A 25,000-nucleotide genomic window follows, 5' to 3' on the forward strand; every position below is an offset into this window, starting at 1 on the left:
TCTGCGCGCGCACACACACACACACACACACTCTGACTCATCGCTGACTGAAATAAAATGGTGTGTGCGTCATGTGATCGCCTACTTCCCAAAAGTCACTTCACTCATCTGCAGTAACAGTCACATGATTATTTCTGGGATGAGATGAAAACAGTGGATTGATTTGGGTTGATTAGTACTGATTAGTATTGATTAGTACTGTTTTGTATTGATTAGTATTGATTAGTACTGATTTGTATTGATTAGTATTGATTAGTACTGATTTGTATTGATTTGTCAGCTCTGATCAGTTTGCAAACCTCAGGTCTCAAACTGAAGACACAAACATTGACCTCCTCTAAACTCCTCTTTCAGTCGCTTTGAAGGGACAGTTGGACATTTTGGGAGCTTTGTCTCTTCAGATTGATCTCATGTAAATATGAAGCTGGAGGTAGCAGCCATTAGCTTGGCTTAGCTTAGCATAATGACTGGAAACAGCTAGCCTGGTCTGCTGGGAGCTGCAGTGTGTCTCCTTCGCACACTGCAGGTGACGCAGCCTGTAGCTGAAGGAGCTGTCCACTGCTGTCAGTGTCCTGCCTGGGGTGGGACATGTCCTCCATCAGGGATGAGAGCTTAGACGTCATCTTCGTCCACTGGGTGGAGGAGGCGTCCTGGGACAGAGCTGGTCTTCTTCACCAGTCTGTCAGCAGTGGAGACGCTGCAGCCTCAGGAGCGTCCCCCGTCTGTCCAGCAGACAGTCTCCTCAGCAGGTCCAGTCTGATCCACTGGTGCTGCTCTAAATCCTTCCCAGCTCTGCTTTGAAGTGACACTTTTTTTAGATTCGATTCAACTTTATTGTCACTGCTCTGCTGAGACGACAGAGTTCAGTTTAACACCCAATCAGAAGTGCACGAGAGAGAGTCCCGGAGCGCCTCCCAGAGGGGAGGAGGCGGTCTGTGGCCGGGCTGAGAGGCGTCCCTGACGGTGCTGCGAGCCCCTGCAGACGGCGCTCAGTGGTGGTCAGGTCCTCAGAGATGTGAACCACCTGCACCCTGGAGATACAGATCTGACTCTGACTCGGACTCTCTGTCCGGCAGTCAGAGTTCAGATTACCTGTGGACCAGCAGGTGCTCAGGTCGTATTACACACAGCACGAACAAAGACGGCAGGAAGTGCAGCAGCAGCAGGAAGTTGGAGGCCGGCAGAAGCGAGAACTGTGAGCGGTTTGCATCAGCGTTCAGAATCAGGAGGTGCCATCTGTCCACTTCCTCCTTTCTGCCGCTCAGCTCGTCCGTCAGGTTTCCATTCTTAATTTCACCACGCTGTCTGTCGCTGTGTCAGTTTCAGGTTCCACTGCCGATTCAGGTCAACATGGCCGCCACCGCGCCCATCTCTCCAGAGGAGCAGGAGGAACTGAGAGAGGCTTTCGCCAAGATTGGTAACAGAATCATTTCCTCTGTTTCTGCTTGAGGAAGGACCAAAAAAACAAACTGTTCAGTGCTTCCATCAGATTTAAATAAAGGTTGATTGAATAAATCTTTGTAGGCGACATAAAGGCAGCATTCTGACTCTGGAAACGGTCCTGGGTCCAAATCCAGGGAAGGTCCTGACCGGGTTTCAAAGTGAACTCGACAGGTCTCCCTCTGTTTCCTGTCTTTGACCTCTGACCTTTCATCCTCCTCCAGATGTGGACAACAACGGCTTCATCAGCAAAGACGAGCTGACCGAGCTGTTCAGGGCCGCTAACCTGGCTCTGCCGGGCTACAGGGTCCGAGAGATCGTCCAGGAGCTGACCAAGACCAGCGACCAGCTCACCTTCGATGAGTTCACTCAGGTGAGTTCACAGGTCAAAGGTCACACAGACAAGTACTCCAGCTGCTTCATGATGACAAACGTTTCAGCTGCCGCAGGTTCAGTAAAGACGTCCTTTATGAAGTAAAAGTACTAATACATCACTGTAATACTCCACTAAGCCCTGTAATCAAACCAAATCAAAGTACTGCAGTATTGTCAGCGTCATGCAGTACAATGTGACCTTATTGGATTGTTGCTCCTCTTCCTCTTCTGTGTGTCTTTGGTTGATTCTTCTTCTTTATTTTGTGAACGTTCAGATCGTACACGGGCTGAAGAGCAGCGAGGTGGCGAAGACCTTCAGGAAGGCCATCAACAAGAAGGAGGGCATCTGCAGCATCGCAGGAACCTCGGAGCAGTCAGGAACCCAGCACTCGTACTCAGGTCTGTGCACACACACACACACACACACACACACACACAGTTCATACACGCACGCACGCACACACACACACACACACACACGCACACAGAGTTCATACACACACACACACACACACACACACGCACGCACGCACGCACGCACGCACACACACACGCACACAGAGTTCATACACACACACACACACACACACAGTTCATACACGCACGCACGCACACACACACACACACACACACGCACACAGAGTTCATACACACACACACACACACACACACAGAGTTCATACACACACACACACACACACACACACACACAGAGTTCATACACACACACACACACACACACACGCACGCACGCACAGCTGATAATGAATCACCTCAGACGTGGCGTCTCACCTGGTCGGCCATGTTTGTCAGGTTAAAAGCTGTTGGTTTAGCTGCTGTCTGTGGTCTGAGGTGGTGCTTCTCCTCTCTGCAGAGGAGGAGAAGGTGGCCTTCGTGAACTGGATCAATAAAGCTCTGGAGAAGGACCCAGACTGTAAACACGTTCTGCCCATGGACCCCGACAGCAACGACCTGTTCACGGCGATGGGAGACGGCATCATCCTCTGGTACGAGCTCCTGCACGGGCCGCTCTGTCTGCAGCCAGCGGCTCTTAGCTTAGCTTAGCATAAAGACTGGAAACAGGGGGAAACAGCTAGCCTGGCTCTGTCCAAGGGTTCAGTGAAATCCAGCAGCTGCAGAGCTCACTGCAAAGTGAGAAGAAACAAACTTTAGATGGAGGTCAGCAGAGAGTCAGGAAGTCACTGCACCCTCCAGGAAGTAGTCAAAGCCCCCCTCCCACAGAACCACAAGCTCAAACAAACAAGACAGAACCTGTTCCTTCATGAACTTTAGAGCTGCTGATAGCTGGATCTCGCTGTGCAGAGCCAGGCTAGCTGGTTCCAGTCCTCCTGCTAAGCTATGCTAACCAGCTGCTAGCTGTAGTCCTTGCTAAGTGCTTGCTAACTGTTGAACTGTTGTCTCCTGTCAGTAAGATGATCAACCTGTCTGTGTCCGACACCATCGACGAGAGGACCATCAACAAGAAGAAGCTGACGCCCTTCACCATCCAGGTCAGACAGGAAGTGTCAGCAGCTGTCTTCACTTTGATCACATGTCAGCGTCTCTGAGTGTCTTTACATCCTGTGCTGTCGGTCCAACAGGAGAACTTGAACCTGGCTCTGAACTCTGCGTCGGCCATCGGCTGCCACGTGGTCAACATCGGAGCCGAAGACCTGAAGGAGGGCCGACAGCACCTGGTCCTGGGTCTGCTGTGGCAGGTCATCAAGATTGGACTGTTCGCCGACATCGAGCTCACCAAGAACGAAGGTGTGTGTGTGTGTGTGTGTCTGATGTCTCAGTGCGTATTAAGACAGATTTTTAAAGGGATAGTTCGTGTTTACACAGTATCACAGAGCATTACCTGCAGTGGAAGACATTTGCTGAGATTCAGACGTTCAGTCTGACACTGACTCATGTCTGTAGAGTAAACATGAAGCTACAGTCAGCAGCTTGTTAGCTTAGCTTAGCATTAAGGCTGAAACCAGAGGAACAGCTCCCACCTGTCAGCAGCTGTGAAGCTCACAGACGCAGAACAGACGGTCAGTGTGACGTTGTTTCCTGTGGAGCTGTATTAATCTGTTTAAATGTGTGTGTGTGTGTGTGTGTGTATAGCTCTGATCGCTCTGCTCCGTGATGGAGAGAGTCTGGAGGACCTGATGAAACTTTCCCCTGAAGAGCTGCTGCTGCGCTGGGCCAACTATCACCTGGAGGAGGCCGGCTGTGGCAGGATCAACAACTTCAGCTCTGACATCAAGGTGAGCACGCACAGAGAAACACACACACACTCACACACACACACACACACACACACACACACACTCACACACACACACTCACACACACACACACACACACACACACACACACACACACACAGAAACACACTCACACACTCACACACACACACTCACACACACACACACACACACACACACACACAGAAACACACACACACACAGACACACACACACACACACACAGACACAGACACAGACACACACACACACACAGAAACACACGGAAACACACACGCACAGAGAAACACACACACACAGAGAAACACACACACACACACACAGAAACACACACACACACACACACACACACAGAAACACACACACACACACACACAGAGAAACACACACACACACACACGCACACACAAACACACACACACACAGACACACACAGACACACACACACACACACAGAAACACACACACACAGAGAAACACACACACACACACACAGACACACGCACACACACACACACACACACAGAAACACACACACACAGACACACACACACGCACACAGAAACACACACACACAGACACACACACACACACACACACACAGACACACACACTCACACACACACACACTCACACACACACAGACACACACACATACACACACACACACACACACACACACACACACACACACACAGACACTCACACACACACACACACTCACACACACACACACACACACACTCGTGCATGTCTTCCTCGCCGTGGCTCCGTGCCGTCTGAAGTGATCCAAAGCGTCTGTGCTTCAGGACTCCAGGGCCTACTACAACCTCCTGAACCAGGTGGCACCCAAAGGGGACGAGGAGGGGACCCCCCCCATCGCCATCGACATGTCGGGGATCAGGGTGAGGCTGAAACACGGTCCATGATTATCACAGCGATGCGTTCACTGACCTCACGGCTAACATTCGAGCTCCTGTTTAAAGACGCTCACTCTGAGTCTGCGAGTGAAGTAAAGCTTCGAAACCTGACCGACAGTCTAAAAATAATACAATAAAAAACTTTATTTACACATCAATTCAAAACATTACAAAGTTCATGAATCTAAAGATTTTAATTTTACTGTCACATAAAACAAAGAAAAGTGTTTCAGCTCTGAAGACAGTTCGAATAAACTTTATTTAGATCACAAATCAGAGTGAACACAGGAAGAGGGATTTCAGTTTCAAAATAAAAGCACCTGCTGTATAAGTTCTGATGGATGGTGTTCGTTGAAGCTGACGGAAGTTTAAGACGAAATATTTCAACAAACGTCAGTGAATGAAAAGAATTCAGGAAGATTTCTGTGATCTGCTCATTCGATTCTAACGCTGATCCGGTGGCTTCTTCTGCTGGATCGTAAACCTGTTAGAACAACACTTAGAATGAAAATCAACTTTATTTATAGGCCCTTTTCAGAACAAAGCGACGGTGCTTTCCATGGTTGAAGCAGGATTAAAGGGAGGAAATGATCACAGTTAGATTCCTGAACAGCGATGAGTTCGTCAAAGCTCGTCTCCTCTGCAGGAGAAGGAGGACCTGAAGCGAGCCGAGTGCATGCTGGAGCAGGCCGAGCGGCTCGGCTGCAGGCAGTTCGTCATGCCGGCCGACGTCGTCCGCGGCAACCCCAAACTCAACCTGGCTTTCGTGGCCAATCTGTTCAACAAGTACCCGGCCCTGAAGAAACCCGAGAACCAGGACATCGACTGGAGCTCCATCGAAGGTGACCTTTACGCTCCACGGCGTTCGATTGTGAGCCTGGCAGTGTTTTCATTGGCCGCTGATGTCTTCTTCCAGGTGAGACCAGGGAGGAGCGAACCTTCAGGAACTGGATGAACTCGCTGGGCGTCAACCCTCGAGTCAACCACCTCTACGCGTAAGAGCCAGCTGTTACTGAGCAGTTCACCAACAGCAGCAGCCTGACCTCATCCTCCACTCACACTGAGCGAGTTCCTCTTTCACAATAAAATACCCTGTGTGCGTGTGTGCGTGTGCGTGTGCGTGTGTGTTACAGAGACATTGACGACGCCCTGGTGATCTTCCAGCTGTATGAGAAGATCAAGGTTCCAGTGGACTGGGACAGAGTCAACAAGCCTCCGTATCCTAAACTGGGCAGCAACATGAAGAAGGTAGGACACACACACGCACACACACACACACACACTCTGAGCACACCGTCAGCACAGAACAAACACCTGTGTGTGTGTGTGTGTGCGTGTGTGTGTGTGCGTCGCAGCTGGAAAACTGTAACTACGCCGTGGAGCTGGGGAAGAAGGAGGCCAAGTTCTCTCTGGTGGGCATCGCGGGTCAGGACCTGAACGCAGGGAATCGAACCCTCACCCTCGCTCTGCTCTGGCAGCTCATGAGGAGGTAACGGTGCTCGATGGCGCTCTGGCAGCGGACGGACTTTGTCTTTGAAGGCTTTTGTTGTGGCTCAGGCGGTGCTCCCATCATGCTCTCTGCTCCCTCAGATACACCCTGAACATCCTGGAGGACCTGGGCGACGGCCAGAAAGTGACCGACGACACCATCGTGGGCTGGGTCAACGACACGCTCACGCAGGCCGGGAAGCCCACCATCACCAGCTTCAAGGTAGGCGACGCCCTCGCTGCTACGCTAGCTCAGATAGCTTTAGACGACGAGCCGTTACGTGTAACGTGATGTCAGTCAACTGCTCAGACTGGAGGCGGAGCTCTGAACGGTATCAGGCTCAACAGGACGTCCTGAACACATCGGTGTTTCATACACAGCGTGATCGTAGCGTTAGCATGCTGCTCCACGCCAAGAATGAAATGATTACAGATGCTGTGTGTGTGTGTGTGTGTGCGTGCGTGCGTGCATGCATGTGTGCCTGTGCGCAGGACGGGTCGATCAGCAGCAGCATGCCGGTTCTGGACCTGATCGACGCCATCCAGCCCGGATCGATCAGATACGACCTGCTGAAGACAGAAGACCTGACTGAGGAGGAGAAACTCAACAATGCAAAGTTTGTAGATTTTGTTTCTCCTTTTTGTCTTTATCTCAAACCTTAAATCAATAGTTTGACTCATTTTCTAAACTTTTCAAACATTTTCTCCAGAGAGACTTTCAGGCCGACAGTTGACTCGTAGTCAGTTCGTTTCAGCTGCTCGTCTGTGCGCTCGTTCAGACGTCTCATAAATGTTCATGAATGTGTATAAAATCAAACATCGCGACCTGTTAGCGGTTTGTTTTCACTCTGCTGGCAGACAGCACACACAGGAAGTCATGAAACCTCAGATTTCAGATGTCCTCTGTCTTTGAGAGGCTTGAGAGACTGACGGACTGACGCTAAAGCTAACAGATTCCAGGTCGAGATACCATGCTAACTGACTGAAGCTAAAACTAACAGGTTCCAGGTCGAGATACCATGCTAACTGACTGAAGCTAAAACTAACAGGTTCCAGGTCGAGATACCATGCTAACTGACTGACGCTAAAGCTAACAGGTTCCAGGTCGAGATACCATGCTAACTGACTGACGCTAAAGCTAACAGGTTCCAGGTCGAGATACCATGCTAAGAGACTGAAGCTAAAGCTAACAGGTCTTAAAGCCGTTGACAGTTCTTCTCACCACCACCTGCTGACTGTCACCATTGTGTTGCCAGGTACGCCATCTCCATGGCGAGGAAGATCGGCGCCCGGGTGTACGCGCTGCCTGAGGACCTGGTGGAGGTCAAACCGAAGATGGTGATGACGGTGTTCGCCTGCCTCATGGCTCGTGGCATGAAGAGAGCCTGAACCAAACGGGCTCGGGTTGACGGCTAGCTTTGTGACTTTAAACAGGACAGAGTCCATCAGTCATGTGACTATTCCAGGTTTCTATCAGGCTGCAGGTGATGCTAACTTACAGTTCGGTACGCATTTCAAAACATTGATGTCTGAAGGCAAAGCGTCTCGTTTAGACTGCTGCTTTATCTCACGTTAACTTCAGAAGAGGCAGAAATAATCAGTTCAGTTTTTTTTCTTTGAAACGATCGTCTGCAGCGGTGAAGCAGGTGAATCACGACCGACCGAGTTACTGTTTGTCTCACCTGCTCAGCTGATTCCAAACACGTTTCAATCAGAAACTTTACGCCAAATGTACGCAACAAATAAACATTTTTGTACTAAAAGCTGTGTTCTGTGGTTCTGTCAAGTCTGAGCGATGTTTCCAGTCTTTATGCTAAGCTAACGTTCACAGGTGAAGTGGCCGAGCTGATCCTGAGTCAGAAGCTCTGAACGCTGAGACTCACACAGACAGGAAGTGGACGACACTGACCTGATAAAAGGTTAATAAACACAACCTGAAAGATTCGATTCAACGTCTGTTTAATTAGAGAAAAATGACATTTCCAGAGGAAAGCGCTGTGGTAAAAAATGAAACGCTCCTTTTCTTTCTCGTGGGAAGGATGGAGGAGAAAATGGCGACAAAGTTCAGACGGCGAGCCGTGAGTGAAAAGAGGATTTTAGAGTCTGAAGGAAGCGTCGCCTCATATTTACAGCTGCTTCGAATGCGTGAAGAACGTCTCCGCTGAAGCAAACCGACGTCCTGACGTGTTTCAAAGGCGGCTCGCGTCTGCGGCGTCTGGCGGCCGTCACTTGGCAGGTTTGGCCTCGGTGGGGTTCTCTCCGGTGTCCAGGGTCTTCAGGAGGCGGAAGAGGCCGGCGGCCTCGCGGATGCGGCTGAACTCGATGCAGAAGGCCTGAACCTCGATGAAGAGGTCCTGAACATTGATGATCTTGTTTCTGATCAGCGACTGGAGGAAGACGCAGACCAGACGGACCAGACGGTTCTGGAGGAAAACAACACGGCAGGTGTTCAGGTGTCAGAAAGAAGGCCCCGCCCACACAAACACTGCTTCAACAGAAATCTGTCACATGAAAACACGCCGAGGCGACGTCAGCATGAAACCAACAGATGTGACGTGACCCTGACCTGAAACCACGCCGACCAATCAGAAGCCTGGAAAAACTGTTACTAGGTGGGAGGCTACCTGCAGCTAGAGGTCAATCAGGTCACCTGATGTCGATTTAGCACATTCTGACTCCTGATCCTCAAAGAGGAAGAGTAACTATAGATTAATGTGTCAGACTTCCTGTTAGCAACGTTAGCATCAGCCCCGCTTTAGCCACCTCTGGACAAACTGTCCTCGTGTAAAGTCCTGTTTCCTGTCGACACTGCAGACCGTCTCTGAGCGTCTTCACCTGGAAACACCTCAACTAAACTTCAGAGACCTGAAAGTGTTTGTGTGGCCCAAACAGCAAAACACAGAAAAAAAAAAAGAAATGCCCGCGAACGTGTGGCCGAGGCATCAGCGTGGGACTGTCAGACTCACAGCGCCTCAAGTCACATGACTCGTCTAAAAACAGGAAAATGTGCTGCTGACATTCGTGCAGTGTCTCTGTATATGGACGAGTCCCTGAATGCAGCGGTGATGCGTTCAGGTCACGTTTGCACACTTTGAGCTGTTGGACTAAAAATCAGCCCCGTTCAGTCAAAGCTTTGTTTAAAGACTTATTCTCAGCAAAGTTATTAAAGCTCCTCACCTGCATGTATTTGTCTTTGATCTGCTCACAGGTGGAGATGCAGTTGGAGATGTACAGGTGGATGAACTCTGGAGGTAAGTCCACAGCCGTGGTCAATCTGAGGAGACAAGAGACGGCTCCTGTAAAGACTTCAGCTGCTCTCACAGTCCTGCCTGCGCTGCCAACCAGAGCTTCAGCTCAAAGGAACACATGAACCATTTCAACAAGGACGGAACTGATCAGTTTATTGATACCAGTGACATCATCTATTCGAGCCTCAGAGCTAGCTGTAGCTTCAGAGCTAGCTGTAGCCTCGGAGCTAGCTGTAGCTTCAGAGCTAGCTGTAGCCTCGGAGCTAGCTGTAGCCTCAGAGCTAGCTGCAGCCTCGGAGCTAGCTGTAGCCTCGGAGCTAGCTGCAGCCTCGGAGCTAGCTGCAGCCTCAGTGTGTCCTCACGTAGAATGGATGAAATGACAGAACACACTTGGTTATCGAGCCTTGTGTCACTGTGTTTGCTCTTCGTCAGACTTGCTGACTGATCTCTCCGTGTGGGATCAATAAAGTCTTGTTATCTTATTTGCACAGCGTTCGTTTTGACACAGTTTTCTTAGAGGAATAATCAGCTGATGGCTCCATGTGCTGCTGCTGTTGCTGTAACAGGATATTTACTGTCATAACAGACGCTCTGCTCACTTAGACTGAACTGCTCATATGATCATCAGAGCTGAAGACAGGATCATCTTCATCATCTGTTAAATCCATTGATAAATGTCACAACTAATGAGAACCCCGGTTAAAAGAAGGTGAAGCTGAACGTGATGAAGGTAATTTCCTGGGTTTAGTCATCTCAGGTTCAGACTCTGGACGAGGTCAGAGGACTCACCTGTTCACCACCTCCATGGAGTGCAGCGACATGTCCATGTTCACCAGCACAGAGAAGTACTCTGTGATCTGGCTGCTCTGCATCAGCTTCAGCAGCATCTCGATGGCCACCAGCGGGTTGTTCTCCACCAGGTCGGGAAGCTTCGCCGGCGACAGCCCGATGTGATACACCAGCTTTGGGTCCTTCTCCAGCTCGGCCAGCAGCTGCAGGGAGAGACAGAGGAAGCAGGAGGCTGCATTTCAAACCCTCCCTGTGACCGTCAGCCAATCACCAAGCATCAGCCAACCGTCAGCCAATCATCAGCCAACCGTCAGCCAATCATCAGCCCCGTCACTCTAACTGCACTGAACTTCTCTGAAGAGGACAAACATGTTGTGAAGGACGTTGTCCTGTCTTCACTCATCATCATCATCACAAGTGTTTGATGAAGACCTTCAGTGAATCTGAACAGTTCATTGATCTTCTTCCTCTGAGCCTCACTGCTGTTCCTTCATCATCATGAACACACACTGTTTATTGTGACACACACACACACACACACACTACAGCGCCAGATGTGGATTCATCTGCTGCTGAAAATAGTCCCAGCAGATGCTCTTTGTCCTCCAGTTTGTCTGATAGAAACTACAGCGAGCAGCTGTTTGAGGAAGTTACAGGATTACGTCTTCAGCAGGAACCAATGAGCTCCGAGCTGAGAGCCACAGACAGGAAGTCTGACAGTACTGAGAGACGGACCGACATGTGACAGTCAGACAAACAGGGAGTGAGAGGAAGCTTTGAGCTTCGGCGACCTGATGTGGTTGGAACGGTTTCATTTTCATCGCTCTGTTCTGCTGTGGTGACATCAGCACGGCTGCTGTGGACTGAGGTCGCGGTTCAGGTGTGACCTGAAGGACACGGGGACTGACGGAGCTCACCTGTGACTGCTGCTGGGCCGACAGCGGGCTCTTGAAGGCCTTGGACATGATGCGTTTGATCTCCACGCCGGTGCTGTTCTTCACGCACATGGAGCGGTCCCACTGGATGCCGTGATCCGGCTCGGTGGGGTTCAGCCAGGCCAGCTCGTCCTCGCACACGTGGAGAGGCGGCGGCGGGCGGATGAACTCTGGGCGGAAGTGACCTGAGGACGGAGAGGACAGGACGACGCTCTGTAAGGACGGACGCGCAGATACCAGGTGATGTGTTCAACGACCGCAGGTGATGTGTTCAACGACCGCAGGTGATGTGTTCAACGACCACAGGTGACCTGCGGCCACGCCCTGCTGGGGGTCACATTCGTGTGCTCACCGATGACCGTCTGTCTCTCTGTCTTTGTGTGTCTGCCTGTGAGTGTCTCTGTCTGTCTCCGTGTCTCCCTGTCTATATAAAATAAATAGAATAGAATAAAAAGCAGACAGAGGACAGAGTGTCTCCCTCCACAGGACACTTTCTGTCAGCCTGTTCATAAACACTCTGCCCATCTCTCGTCACACTCGTCCTGCTGACGGCAAAGTCTAACTTGGTTTAAATGTCCGTAGACATGAGGACATGTCCGCCCTCCTGCTGACGCTCAGTCCTTCCTCAGTTTGTGAGTGAAGCTGTGGATTTAGTTTTGGCAGCAGGAACCTTTCAGCCCTGAAAAACCTCTTCCCTTTGTTCAGTTTTCCACTTCCTGTCCCCTTCTTCCAGTTTAAAACATCAGTCAAACCAAAAGCACTTACTCTCGAGCGGAGGGCGGGGCCCTGTGACCAGAGACTCTATGATCTGATTGGCCACGGAGCTGTCGAATCCTGAGTTGGATGAATCTGGATCTGGGTCGTTGAGGATGCTGGGGAAGCTGGCCTTACTCTGAGTGGGCAACTCTGACTGACGCTCTGCACCGGAGACACAAACGAGGACACATGGACAGAAATGAATGACAGCAGGACGATGGAGGTCAGACAGACACGAGCTGTCCACGAGACGCAGCTTCAAACTGATAAGAAATGAAGACGATTGCTGAGGGCGGAGCAGGTGTGCTGCAGCTCACGTATATTCCTGTGAGGACAAACTAACCACCACCTGTGAAGACGAGCGCCGTGGCTCCAGCAGGTGTGTTGCTGCGTACTGACCTGCTAACGCCAGCTGCAGCCCACTGATGTCTATGGACTGAGGCATGCTGCCGACGTCCATGCAGGACACCTGTCGGGGCGTCTTCTTGAAGAGATCTCTGGGCGGCGCCAACATCAGCTGAGACAGGAAGAACTTCTCAGGCTGAGTGATGGGCGGCAGGAAGCCTGGAGAGGTCACATGGTACAAAACAGACACATGTTCAGGGTTCAGGTCACTGATCAGCTTCCATACCTGCTCAGCGTCATGTGTTCCTTTCAGTACAATATATATAAATATATATGTATCTGAGATGTGATCTCAGAGCAGATCTCTCAGAGGATTCACTGTCAGACCAGCACAGAGCCCACAGGTGCACGTTCACCACACAGCAGGTGTCAGCAGGTGTTCATCTCCTCACCCTGAAGGAGAGCTAACCCGTGCTCGACTGTTGGACCTCCTGGACATGTGGAGGGGCTACTAACGAGTTTCATTACCTGTCGATGAGTCAGCTTCTCTGGATAATAATCTATCAGTGTTTATGGTCTATAACACGTCATCATCCCCAAACAGAAGAAGCTGAAACTGGACAGTGTTTGTTAAACAGCTGAGCCACCAGCTTCAGCTTCAACATGAAGACCTCCATGAAGGAGGACAGACTGCTGGACTGCGCGCGCGCGCGCGCGCACACACACACACACACACACACACACGTACCTGAGAGCACTTTCTCCTGCTCCTCCCCGGCAGGTGCGGGGTTCAGCAGGTGGGCGAACACGGCGGCGAACGGGTTGGCGGCCAGCGGCTCGGTGCGGTACATCTCCCAGAGCAGGTAGAGGGCGGTGAGCCGCTGCGGGGAGCTGGGCAGCAGGTCCGGTTGCTGGAGGAGCATGACCAGCACCGAGCCCACCCTGAAGTGCTCCGCTTTCCCGAAATAATGGTGGAAGTGGGTGGAGAGGCTCTCGAAGGTGTTGGTGCAAGCCTCTTCCGATATGATGCTCAGCAGGTTGGACAGCTCCTTCGGGGCGAGGGTCATGTCTCCTCACCTCGATATGGCAGCTCCTTAGAGACCGAACTGTTCTGAAACTCGGTATTTTCTGTTAATACAGCAAATATACCATCTCTGTCGTAAACTGCGTGGAGTTAATTCATCTCTGAAGGAGAAAATAAAGCAGCCACAGTCTGAAAGTCATCACACGAGCTCCCGGAGCTCAGCTAATAACGAGTTAGCTTAGCTTAGCAGCGATAACTGACAAGAAGCGGCGAAGGCATGGCACAAACTAAAGAGTCCGCCCGGCAGAATCAGCACTGACCCGGTCTGTGACCACATAACAGACCCACCGACCGACAGACACCGACCGAGCTAAATATTCCTGTCTGTTAGAGAGTTTTTAGGATTGTTACGAACGAGTCTCCTGCTTCAGCCGCTTGAATTCTGATTTAACCCTTGGGAGCGGTGCATTATGGGTAGCGTAGTTTCTTGCTCCGAGGTTTTTCTTCCCTCCTAAACGGACTCTTATCAAACACTAACGCGAACACTTTACGTTCATATTTGACAGTGGAAACAGCTTATTTCAGTGTAGATGAATACGAAGCCGTTAAAGCGCCACTTTTAACGATAAAACTGACCAGAAGATGGTGATAATTTGACTGGAGAACTAACGTGTCTTTACCCATAAGTCCTTGCGATTTCCTTTTCATGTACAACTCGTCGAAGTGAATTCAGCAGAAACCGTAGTTTTCATGTTTTCATCGATTTTTTTTTCACCGATTCCACCAGAGTCTGCCTTAAAGACGATTATCGATCCAACAAATCAGCTAATCTAATATGAGCGGCTGCGAGGCCACATGTCGGTGTTTCCCTTTAAAAATGGTGATAATGAACTTTTTCCTCAAAATATCTGACGGCCTTCTTACTGTTTGTAGGAGACTGTGTGAAAATAAAGGCTTGGATTTTGAATACTGAGATTGCTGATCTATTTTTCTGGTTTCTTTCTGCCTTTTTTTTAAAAAAAATCAAACTGAAGAACATTTTCTAAACATCTCCCGGTACTTTTGTCTGGGTGGTTGCTTAATGACTGCAGTCCAAACAGAAAAATATCCATTCTCATAACTCATCTGTAATTTTGAAAATCAAGTAAAAGCAGCTCAGATGTGCTGGTTTGCATTCATCTCTTCATCACTGTGAACCTCTGGTTTAACACTCATCTGCATTTCTTTGCGTCTGTACTTGTCTGCACTCGGTAAAGTTGTGTTAATCTCCATTTTAACAATCACACTGTAAAAACAGTGATTACTTCATTAACCCGCATCAACTACACTTCCCATGAGCCTTTGGCAGCGTTCTGCAGGATAAATAAGAGACGATCACAAACAGGCTGTTAAAACATTTACTTCTTTTTTCTTTCTTAGAAAGGAGTGACATGCTTTCAGTCGTTGTTCAGTTTGGAAGCAGAAAACTTCTCCAGACATCAGGTTCTACCAGGAACCCACTGCAGACAGAGAGGAACCATCACTGTTGACCAATGAGAATCCACGGCTCAGCTTTCAGTCACATTAAGAGAACAAAAGATTAGAAGACATGTTCTGTGTTCAGCTGCGACCTGAGCTCCTTTTACTGCTGACAGAGGAGGTCAAAGATCTCATCTCACGTGTTAGTCTTTGTGCACGCTGACAGCTTGGAACCAGATCCAGAACGGAGCTGGTTTTCAGACCTGAACTCTGCTAAAAGTCTGCAGCAGGTTCCAGGTAGAATCAGCCTCAGAGAAGCTTCACAGATCACCTCATTGGTCCACAGTTTAAAGGGACTCTGCAGGCAGACAAAAACCAGAGTGTGTCAGGACCTGCAGGAGCCTGCAGACCACATGAATCCTGTTCACCTGTTCCTGATGATGTTCACTGAAAAAAACAAAAAAAAAAAACAAGCCAATCAGAGCTTTGTAGGTGGGATGAAGGGTGAGGAGCTTCCTGTTCAGAGTCAGAAAAAGTCAAAACTTTAGTATGAGTGTCAAAACTTTAGAATGAGCTTCCGTTGCTTATTAGACAAGCCCCATCACTGTCCACTTTTAAAACTCGTCTTAAGACACACTTTTATTCCTTGGCTTTCAACCCCACATGAGACTCTGCCTTGTTTTAGTGTTTTATGGGTTGCTTTTATTTATTGTTTTTGATTGTTTTAAAAACAATAAAACATTCATTTTAGTGTTTATTTCTGTTATTTTACTTATTTTATTGTTTTTATTGTTGTACAGCACTTTGTTTCAGCTGTGGCTGTTTTTTAAAGTGCTATATAAATAAAGTTGAGTTGAGTTGAGTTGAGTGTTTCAGAAATGTTTCCTCAGACTGCCTGCGGAGCACGCTGATGCTGACCGCCTTCATTGTGATTAGCACTGAATGAATGTGGCTGGACTCTGAACGCGGTGGGACTGAATGAGCCTTCATGGACAGACGTCTTCACGTCTTCACTCAAACAAACTGCAAAACCTTCAGCAGGAAACACACATGAATGCTAACATGCTAATGATGCTAACACACTGATATTTAGCTGCTGTAATGTTTACCACGACAACCTCTTTAGTGTTAGCATGCTAACATTTGCTAGCAGTAAACACAGAGTACTGCTGAGGCTGATGGCACATTAGGTTTACATTTAAGTACACAGACCTTGTACTTAAGTAAAAGTACTAATACCACAGTGTAGAAACACTGTTACTTGTAAAAGTCCGGCATTCAAATTTTTACTGCAGTAAAAGCACTAAAGTATTAGCGTCAAAGGATACCCAAAGTACCAAAGTAAAAGTACTCAGAACACATAGCTGGTGCTGTTGGTCAGATAAATGTAGTGGAGTAAAAAGTGCAGTATTTGCCTCTGAACTGTAGTGTAGAAGCTAAAAGTAATACAAAATGGAAATACTCAAGGTACAAGTATCTCAAAATTGTGCTTAAGTACAGGACTTGAGTAAATGTACTTAGTTACTTTCCACCACTGGTATTTGGTCATGAAGTGGACATATTAACATGCTGACGTGATGAAGAGTCAGAGCTCAGGTTCTCTGGGTTCATCCTGAGGGGGACATGGACACCTGAGCGCTGCTCCGTCCACACTGGCGGTGAGAGGACTCGTTGGACACACTCTGGTTTTTGTGGTAAAACGCCTCTTAAATAACACAAAGACAAGGAAACACTGTTTTCAGGTCCATAGTCACAACAAGAGTCCACGACGGAGGTTTGGTTCATACCGGTTCACACACACACTCACTGTACACACCGTAACACACACACCTGCAGTCACACCACGACACCTGGGCATATGGCACAGAGACGCACCTCCACCTGAGAGTCAGCGTGGAGTTGCTTTAAAGGGCCGTTAGAGGCGAACAGCACACACACATCAGGACCTGCAGCTGATCCGCCCTGAATCAAAGCGAGCTGGTGAAACTGTAGAGAGAATACAAACACATACACATCAGGCATGCAGGCAAACACACTGTAAACTTCAAAACTGGCACCAGGTCCACAGGCTCCACCCGGCGGTGTGCTCAGGTCCACTTCACTACAGGACTACAGGACACGAAGAGCAGGCTCAGAGATCAAACAGAAGCGTGTGAATTCATGAGAAATCGTGCGAGCGGACCAACGCTTCACTGGGTGTCTGGAGGAAGACCTCGTCCTGGTGACGCAGATCAAAACCACTGAGGCAATAATGAACATGAGCAACAGGGTGAGCAGCTGAGGCTTCAAGCCGCCCCGTGGAGTCTTCAGGTAAACAAAGCTCTGTTTGGACCACGTTCACGTCAGTCTGAGGACCAACGCATGAAAACTCCACAGGGACCTTGAACACACCAGCTGCTTTCAGGCTAATCTGTGACTCCTTTCCAAACTGCTGGATCAGACGGTTCTGTTCATGATGGACGGCTGCCTCGCGCACTTTGTAAAGATGTACTGATTAGTCTAATGGCTGAAGCTGCTACACCCTCACACAGCTGGTCTACGTCTGTACGAGCATCAGCAGGTCAAAACTACAAGACCTGTGTGACCAACAAGAGTCTGTCTGCAACCATTCAAAGATGGTGAACTTAACTACGTCTTCAGTCTTCTGTCCTCCTCCACCTGTTTAAGGCCATTTGTTTAGCTAAGCTAAGCTAACACCCCAGAGGCTCAGGTCACAGACTTCACATGATTAACACCGAGGAAGCTGACGATGAAGATTTATGGCACAACAGGAAGAACACAAACTTCAGCGTCACTGAGTTCCTTATTGCCGTTCTCTCTTCTATTGCAGGTTTAGTGTGAAGCTTCCTGACGCTCAGTGTCGTTCTCTTTTCTTCTTTCTTGAATTTTTTTCCCAGAGTTATCGACAACTTTTTTAACTTCACAGACAGAGAAGACGAAGATGAAGATGAAGGAGGATGAGGAGTTTTGTAAAAAGAACTGAAGATGTAGCTTGTAGGTGCTTTTATGATGGATGAATGAATGAATGAATGAGCTGCAGCCAATAGATGTTTGACTGCCTTCATCGAGTCCTGCTAGAACAGAGAACAAGGAGGAGGTCGTCAGCAGAGGAGGAGGTGGAGAGCAGAGGAGGAAGGAGAACCCCTACATGCGAGGCCTGCTGGGTAGCAGGAGACAGACACAGCCCGTGCAGCAGGATGGAAGCGGTCTGACCTGACGCTCTTCCTCTCAGTCTCTTTCAGGAGCTGGAATCAAAGGTTCTTTGTCCAATAAACTACACTCACAATAAAATATTAGTGACTTTGCTCACGAGCTGTCTTGCTTGCTCGTCATTGGTTAGTGTTAATCTACAACAAAAACTGGACCCAGTCAGCGTTTCCCTTCTGGTCCCACACAGTGAGCTGCAGTGACTCGTCTCCTCAGTCTGCGTAGTGCATGATGGACTCCACGTAGTTTCCAGGGAACAGGCCGGTGGTGGCGTTCATCACTCCCTCAAACCAGCCGTCCTCGTTCTTCTTGATGACGTAGATGATCGCTCCTTCCTGGAATGACAGCTCGTCTTCTTTGTCGGCAGTGTAGTCATAGATGGCCACCACTGGGGGGCGACAAACAGACTGACATGTTAGGACTACTGATGCTTCAACACCCTTAACATGTTTACCTTTATGTGACCTGACAGAGATACAAGCAGGAAATGCAGCTTCACCACCCAGCTGGTATCAACACGTTTGGTCATTTCACACAGTCACACCAGGAGCTGAGAGAACGTTTGTAATTTATAGCAGCTAAAATCATTAAAGTCTGAGCTAGCAAACAGGCTAACTGTCAGCTAACTCTTGGCTAACTGTCAGCTGTCGGCTAAATGTCAGCTACCTGTCAGCTAACTGTCGGCTAACTGTCGGCTAACTGTCAGCTAACTGTCGGCTAACTGTCGGCTAAATGTCAGCTAACTGTCAGCTAACCGTCAGCTAACTGTCGGCTAACTGTCAGCTAATTGTCAGCTTCAGGACTCGGCTTCTGTAGCACACCTTTCTCCAGGTAGCTCCTGGGGGCCCACGGTGGGTCTTCTTCAGCGTACGGGTCGTTGTACTCCACAACTGCTGAGTCCTCCTCTTCATGTCCATCCTCCAATGGCTGAGGAGAGGGCAGGGGCTCCTCGGGCCCCGATTGGCTCTCGGCAGCCGGGTGAGCGGGAGGTGGGGCATCTGAGACTGAAGGTTGATGTTAATGAGAGAAACTAAATTATACATTCAGACACTCACACAGTCACATACTGCATCGCTGCTCTAAAGCACAGTTTACATTTTACAACGAAGCAACTCTGACGTCACTGATGTGAAGCACCTGAGACCAGAACCAGTCCAAACCATGGGGCTCCAGTCCAAACGGCTCCACCTACAGGCAGGACCGTTAACAGCAGCAGCTGTGTGACATCCAGGGTTTATCTGCCTGCACACACCTGCAGGAACACACAGTTTGCTCACTGCAGAGACGCTCAGTGAGCGACAGCGAAGGACAGTCAGGCTGATTAATCGCTCATCGGTCACTAAGTGACGTCTCTACATCGTTCTCATTGTCTTCAGAAGTCGTGTTTGTGGCTCATTCAGTGTTGTTCGATTCACCTGACTCCTTCTGACAAATGTGACGTGGTCAAAGGTCAAAGGTCAAAGGTCAAAGCATGAGGAGCTGAGCCGACGAGCAGCAGCTGTAATCCTGATTGTTGCGCCTCCTGCGGGTCATGAGTGGTACAGCCGCTGCCCCTCACACAGGACCCAGATTCAGTTTCTGTCTACAGCTGATGGATGAACGCACACGAACACATCAGCTGTTTTCAAAGAACAAACCTGCAGTGACCTTTATCAGCTGCAGGTGTGACAGCGTCTTTCTGCCTGTAGGTGGCAGCACTGCTGCCATAAAGAAGAGTTCATGAATCCCTTTGAGGGAAATTCAGTTTTGACCAAAATGGACCAGAAAGCTTGTTCGTGTTGTGGAGCAGGTCCAGGTCCAGGTCCAGGTTCAGTTCAGTCCGTCAGGTGCTTCACACCAAAAAACTCATTTAATAAGATTAAAAAAATAAGAATAAAACACAAGAATGAACAGAAACAGACAGAAGGTAATCAATAATGTCTCTTCACTGCGTTCGTGTCAGTGTGAACCACAGGAACAACAAACGAACCTCAACACTTTTCTACTTACTGGACTCCTGAACTCGAGCAACGAAGCCCATGAGAGGGAGCTGAGGACTGAACTGGAGGAGGGCGGGGGGCGGGGGGGAGGCTGCCAACACACAGAGCGCCGTGAACACACACACATCAGGCTTTTCAAAGGTCAGCGAAGAAGAAAAACAGCAGCTCAGGTGCATGTAAAGGTGTCATGGTGTCAATAATCTTTACTCTCAAACAGTTTCTACATCCTGTTCAATCTGTGCAAAAACATCCATCAAACCTCCAGAAGGTCTGGGGTCATACCTGGGCTCTGGTTGTAGTAGGGGCCGCCGTTGACCTGGTTCTGTGTTACAATTGGCTGGCCGGTCACAGAGGGGGGGCGGCGGTACGGCAGCGACCCCCCCACCTGTGGAGTCTGCTGTCGAGGCTGAGGCCGGTTCATGCTGTAGAACTGAGGGACGATGGGACCTGAAGCAGGACAGACCACGATCAGAAGAGTCAGACTGAGAAGACGGAACAGCTGACAGGAAGCGATCAAAGACAAACAGCAGACAGCGTGGAAACAAAGAGCAGAAACAGGTCAAAGGTCAGGCCGCTCCTGTCTGTGCAGAGGCCTCACGACTGAACACAGTGTGTAATCAGACCATTACGGACGGCGTCTGAATCAAGCTGAGCGCAGATGATTAATGAATGAATTCATCCTGTCACTCACATCTGAAACAGAAAGGCCAAAAATCCTCTGCTAGCAGATTAACTAGTCGATCGATCGAGAATGTCGGCAGAGAGAGAAGGACTCCTCAGGGAACTCTGTAGAGAGAACCACAACCAATGGTTGTTGGAGGAACTCACCTTCAGTAGGTGATGAGGAGGAGGAGGAGGAGGAGAGCGGAGGAGGAGGAGCAGGAGGAAGGAGAGGAGACAGCTGTCCATGCAAGACACCCAATTGGACCTCAGAGGTGGCAGGGGCGGGGTTAGAGGGCGTGCTGGTGGGTGCATTTGATTGAGTGTGTGGTGGGAGAGACGAGTCGGCGTGTTTTAAGGGTGAGTGTGGAGGCAAGGGAGCGTTGGGTTGAGTCAAGGTCGTGGTGGAGGAAGAGGAGGAGAAGGACGAAGGAGTTGGGGAAGGGGAGGGGGAGGAGTTCGGAGCAGTGGAGGAAGAACTAGCTGGTCCAGCAGTTGGGGAAACTTCAAGGAGGAGGGAAGGAAGGAAGGAAGGAAGGAAGGAAGGAAGGAAGGAAGGTTGAAGGAGACGTGAGGAAACCACAGCTTGATTATAAAAATATCATTTATCAAAAAACAAAGAGTTTATGTTTGAGAAACAGGTCAGCGAGAAAACATCTGACACCAGCTGAGGAAGCTCGAACGTCCGTGTGTGTGTGTGTGTGTGTGTGTGCGCGCTACCTGGGAAGGTGGAGGGGGGGGAGGGCGTCGGCACGGCGATGGGAACACCCACACTGCCGCTGCCACTGTTCTCCCTGCTGCTGCTCCGACTGCTGCTGCTGGGATGGCTGCCTCCACTGCTGCCACTGCACACACACACACACACACACACACAGACACAGACACACACACACACACAGACACAGACACAGACACAGACACACACACACACACACAGACACAGACACACACACACACACACACACACACACACAGACACAGACACACACACAGACACACACAGACACAGACACAGACACAGACACACACACACACACACACACAGACACAGACACACACAGACACAGACACAGACACACACACACAGACACAGACACACACACACACAGACACAGACACAGACACACACACACACACACACACACAGACACAGACACACACAGACACAGACACACACACACACACACAGACACAGACACACACAGACACAGACACACACACACAGAGACACAGACACAGACACAGACACAGACACACACACAGACACACACACACACACACACACAGACACAGACACAGACACACACACACACACACACACACACACACACACACACACACACACACACACACACAGACACAGACACAGACACACACAGACACAGACACACACACACAGAATACATGTTTAACCTGCTGCTGAACAAAACAAACCAGTTTAAATGATGAATTCAGAGATGACAGCCTTTTATCTGGTGTCCTGTTGTCTCTCCTAAAGAGGAGACAGACGGACGGACAGACATGCAGAGAGACAGACAGGCAGAGAGACAGGAAGTCAGCTGCCTGCAGGGAAACATCAGAGCGGTGTCTGGAAGCAGCAGCAGTGAGTTAACGTCACCACAGAAGCAAAGAAACTATGAAAAGCTGCAAACACAATCTGATTGGCTGACAGCTCCCGACCAGGAGCAGACAAAGGTGGTGATTGGATGGAAAACATTCTGAGTCTCTCTGTGAAGCCAGCAGACTTTCAAAATGTCTTTTGACATTTGATTTTGATTTTGTACAGATATTTAAGGAAAACTGCCCAATTCAAAGTTTCTGGTGACACTTCTACAAAATTCAAAAGCTTTTCTCCCAAAACATTTCCCGTCCAGAGCACCACGAGCCGAACAATCAGTGAGCCAATAGATGGAGACGATGAGCGACAAACTGAAGTGAATCAATGAAGAAGAGGAGTCAGTCAGTTAGTCAATGCTGTGAAGATCAATGCTGTGCTGTGTTCACTCTGTGACACACCTGGACACACCTGGACACAGGTGACAGCAGGCTGAGGGCTTCAGCTCTGCTGCTCAACAGGAAATCTGGGAAATATTCTCTAAAGTTTCCTTCTAAGTTTTCTCAGCAGCGGCTCGGGAAAACTAAGATCAAGGCGACGAAAACGGAAAACATCCGTGAAGGTTTCGAGAAGAAATGAACGAACCAGCGTTTCTTTTGGCACTTAAGTGTTTTTTTGGTTTGAGTATTTTTCTTCAAGGGCAAAATAAGGAGAAAGATTGAAAATTAGCTTCTGAACTTTTCCATTTGTTAAATCTATGTTGTGAATCTGCCTCAGTGATTTTAATCAAGAACGATCAGCTGACTGTTTCTCCACAGTAAACAGATGAAGTACTGAATGAACACTACATGAATACTGAATGAATACTGAATAAGTACTGCATGCATGCTGAATAAGTACTGCATGGATACTGAATAAGTACTGCATGGATACTGAATAAGTACTGCATGGATACTGGATAAATACTGCATGGATACTGTGTTTCAAACTGAACTGAGCATCGCTGCCAGGTGAAGCACAGAGGAAACAAACAGAAGCTGAAGCTGAAGTGATGAAGAACAGTGAAGCCAGAGGAAAAGCGAGAAGCCACAAGCGAAGATTTTGTCCTGCAGCGTCTCTTTAAATCGTGCAAAAACATCCATTAAACCTCCAGAGAGACGTTTCAGAGACGTTTCACAGCACAGGTCCAACCCTCATGAAGAGATCAGATCAGACGTGTGTGCTAAATATGAAGCTACTGTACAGGCAGCAGCTGGTTAGCTTAGCTTAGCATAAAGACTGGAAAGAGCTAGCCTGGCTGTGTCCAGAGGCAACAGAGTCTGCAGGCAGCACCTCTGCAGCTCTCTGACCAACACCATGTATTTGGTTTGTTCTGTACAAAAAGTGTCAAAGCAAGTCAGGCTAGCTGATTCCCTCTGCTTCCAGTCTTTATGCTAAGCTAGGCTAACCGTCTCCAGCCTCAAGCTTCACACTTCAATGAGACGTAGAGACGGATGTACAAAGTGTTACACTTTGCTCTCATCTGAACTGATCTCACTGGTCTCTGCTGCTGGTCTGTGTGGAGGGAAACTGGAGGCTGGGGTCGGCGTCCGTCAAACGTCTCCACTGTCCCTGAGCAGCAGCCTGAAGGACGTGCTGCTCTCCTTCACCGTTAGAATGTCGTCAAATCTTTGCCTTCAACACACCCGTCAGTCTGGACTGGGATGAAGATTTCTGATCAGCAGCAGTCACACGTTATTGATAAGCTCATGTATCTGTAAAGCTGCAGTCCCAAAACCAGACGTGTGGATGTGTTGAAGGGCTGCTCTGCAGACAGACAGACAGCTGCAGACAGACAGGCCGACATGTTTGAAAGCGTCAGAGTGGAGAACGCTGATGTTCTCCATCAGAGCACAGGAGCAGCTCTGGAGTCCTGCTCTGGCCACCACGTTCACGCGCTGACCCGCTACCTGTATGTTCGGGGGCGATGGTTGAGGGTTGCGGTGCGGGCCGGACTGGGAAGCTGTCCGACGGCCATATTGTTTCTGGTGGGGCTGGAGACATAATCGTTGGGCACCACTGGGGGGCGCACTGGCTCCAGTGTCCTGTAGGGGGAGTTCTTCCTGTACAGGTAAGGGTGGAGACAGGGTTACTGAGGGACAACCGTTTTTCTGACAGTCAGACGCCATCGTCCTGGGGGGGGCACTTCCTGTACAGGACACAAAGCTGTGTTTGAAATAAATCAGTGAAATTCAACTTTTCCGTCCCTCAGCAACTCTAACTGTGTGTCCAGTTCATTAGTTAATGAGGCTGAGGAGCCACAGGAGGGCAGTGTGACGCTCATCTGCTGCTGAAGACACAGCCCACGGTGTGTTCAGGGACTGACTGAGCCAACAGTTTAACAGGCGTGGATTTGAAGGCACCACGGTCCATAAACACAGCATCATGAGTCACATGTCATCAGACTTCAGATATGGTTTTCTGCTGGGCTGAAAGAGAAACTGAGAAATCTGTTAAGGTCATTTTAAAGGTCAGGGTGTATTTTTAGAGGATCTCAAATCCTCCAGACAACAAGAACCACTGAGCA

At 49.3% G+C, this 25,000-nt stretch overlaps 3 protein-coding genes across 7 annotated transcripts in view; 1 reads left to right on the forward strand and 2 right to left on the reverse strand.

The window, feature by feature from the left end:
• lcp1 (lymphocyte cytosolic protein 1 (L-plastin)) overlaps nucleotides 1-8,232 on the forward strand; it is an 11,717-nt gene extending 3,485 nt beyond the window's left edge. Inside the window, exons 3-17 of the mRNA XM_076746366.1 lie at nucleotides 1,321-1,417; nucleotides 1,665-1,813; nucleotides 2,091-2,214; nucleotides 2,690-2,822; nucleotides 3,245-3,326; nucleotides 3,417-3,582; nucleotides 3,928-4,070; nucleotides 4,880-4,975; nucleotides 5,637-5,832; nucleotides 5,907-5,985; nucleotides 6,124-6,238; nucleotides 6,346-6,479; nucleotides 6,581-6,701; nucleotides 6,971-7,095; nucleotides 7,735-8,232. Coding sequence (XP_076602481.1) covers nucleotides 1,351-1,417; nucleotides 1,665-1,813; nucleotides 2,091-2,214; nucleotides 2,690-2,822; nucleotides 3,245-3,326; nucleotides 3,417-3,582; nucleotides 3,928-4,070; nucleotides 4,880-4,975; nucleotides 5,637-5,832; nucleotides 5,907-5,985; nucleotides 6,124-6,238; nucleotides 6,346-6,479; nucleotides 6,581-6,701; nucleotides 6,971-7,095; nucleotides 7,735-7,867 — 1,863 coding nt within the window. The 5' untranslated portion in view covers nucleotides 1,321-1,350 and the 3' untranslated portion in view covers nucleotides 7,868-8,232. The remainder of the gene's footprint in view (nucleotides 1-1,320; nucleotides 1,418-1,664; nucleotides 1,814-2,090; nucleotides 2,215-2,689; nucleotides 2,823-3,244; nucleotides 3,327-3,416; nucleotides 3,583-3,927; nucleotides 4,071-4,879; nucleotides 4,976-5,636; nucleotides 5,833-5,906; nucleotides 5,986-6,123; nucleotides 6,239-6,345; nucleotides 6,480-6,580; nucleotides 6,702-6,970; nucleotides 7,096-7,734) is intronic.
• A 1-nt stretch (nucleotide 8,233) lies between these two features.
• cnot11 (CCR4-NOT transcription complex, subunit 11) lies at nucleotides 8,234-17,028 on the reverse strand. The gene is made up of 8 exons (XM_076746375.1): nucleotides 16,909-17,028; nucleotides 13,300-13,679; nucleotides 12,606-12,770; nucleotides 12,216-12,368; nucleotides 11,433-11,635; nucleotides 10,516-10,718; nucleotides 9,656-9,752; nucleotides 8,234-8,901 (listed from the first exon to the last, which is right to left on the reverse strand). Exons 2-8 carry the CDS (start codon nucleotides 13,616-13,618, stop codon nucleotides 8,704-8,706), a joined length of 1,338 nt encoding a protein of 445 aa, XP_076602490.1. The 5' UTR covers nucleotides 13,619-13,679; nucleotides 16,909-17,028; the 3' UTR covers nucleotides 8,234-8,703.
• LOC143330137 (abl interactor 2-like) overlaps nucleotides 14,957-25,000 on the reverse strand; it is a 23,363-nt gene continuing 13,319 nt past the window's right edge. For 3 of the 5 annotated variants that reach the window (XM_076746370.1, XM_076746368.1, XM_076746367.1), the window contains 7 exons: nucleotides 24,384-24,536; nucleotides 21,600-21,724; nucleotides 21,048-21,383; nucleotides 20,502-20,666; nucleotides 20,230-20,310; nucleotides 19,062-19,244; nucleotides 14,957-18,628 (listed from right to left, as the gene is read on the reverse strand). In XM_076746370.1, coding sequence (XP_076602485.1) covers nucleotides 18,453-18,628; nucleotides 19,062-19,244; nucleotides 20,230-20,310; nucleotides 20,502-20,666; nucleotides 21,048-21,383; nucleotides 21,600-21,724; nucleotides 24,384-24,536 — 1,219 coding nt within the window. In that variant the 3' untranslated portion in view covers nucleotides 14,957-18,452. The remainder of the gene's footprint in view (nucleotides 18,629-19,061; nucleotides 19,245-20,229; nucleotides 20,311-20,501; nucleotides 20,667-21,047; nucleotides 21,384-21,599; nucleotides 21,725-24,383; nucleotides 24,537-25,000) is intronic. The other 2 variants (XM_076746372.1, XM_076746371.1) reach the window with 1 other exon arrangement.

Source organism: Chaetodon auriga, chromosome 13, assembly GCF_051107435.1.
Source record: "Chaetodon auriga isolate fChaAug3 chromosome 13, fChaAug3.hap1, whole genome shotgun sequence".
Taxonomy (NCBI): domain Eukaryota; kingdom Metazoa; phylum Chordata; class Actinopteri; order Chaetodontiformes; family Chaetodontidae; genus Chaetodon; species Chaetodon auriga.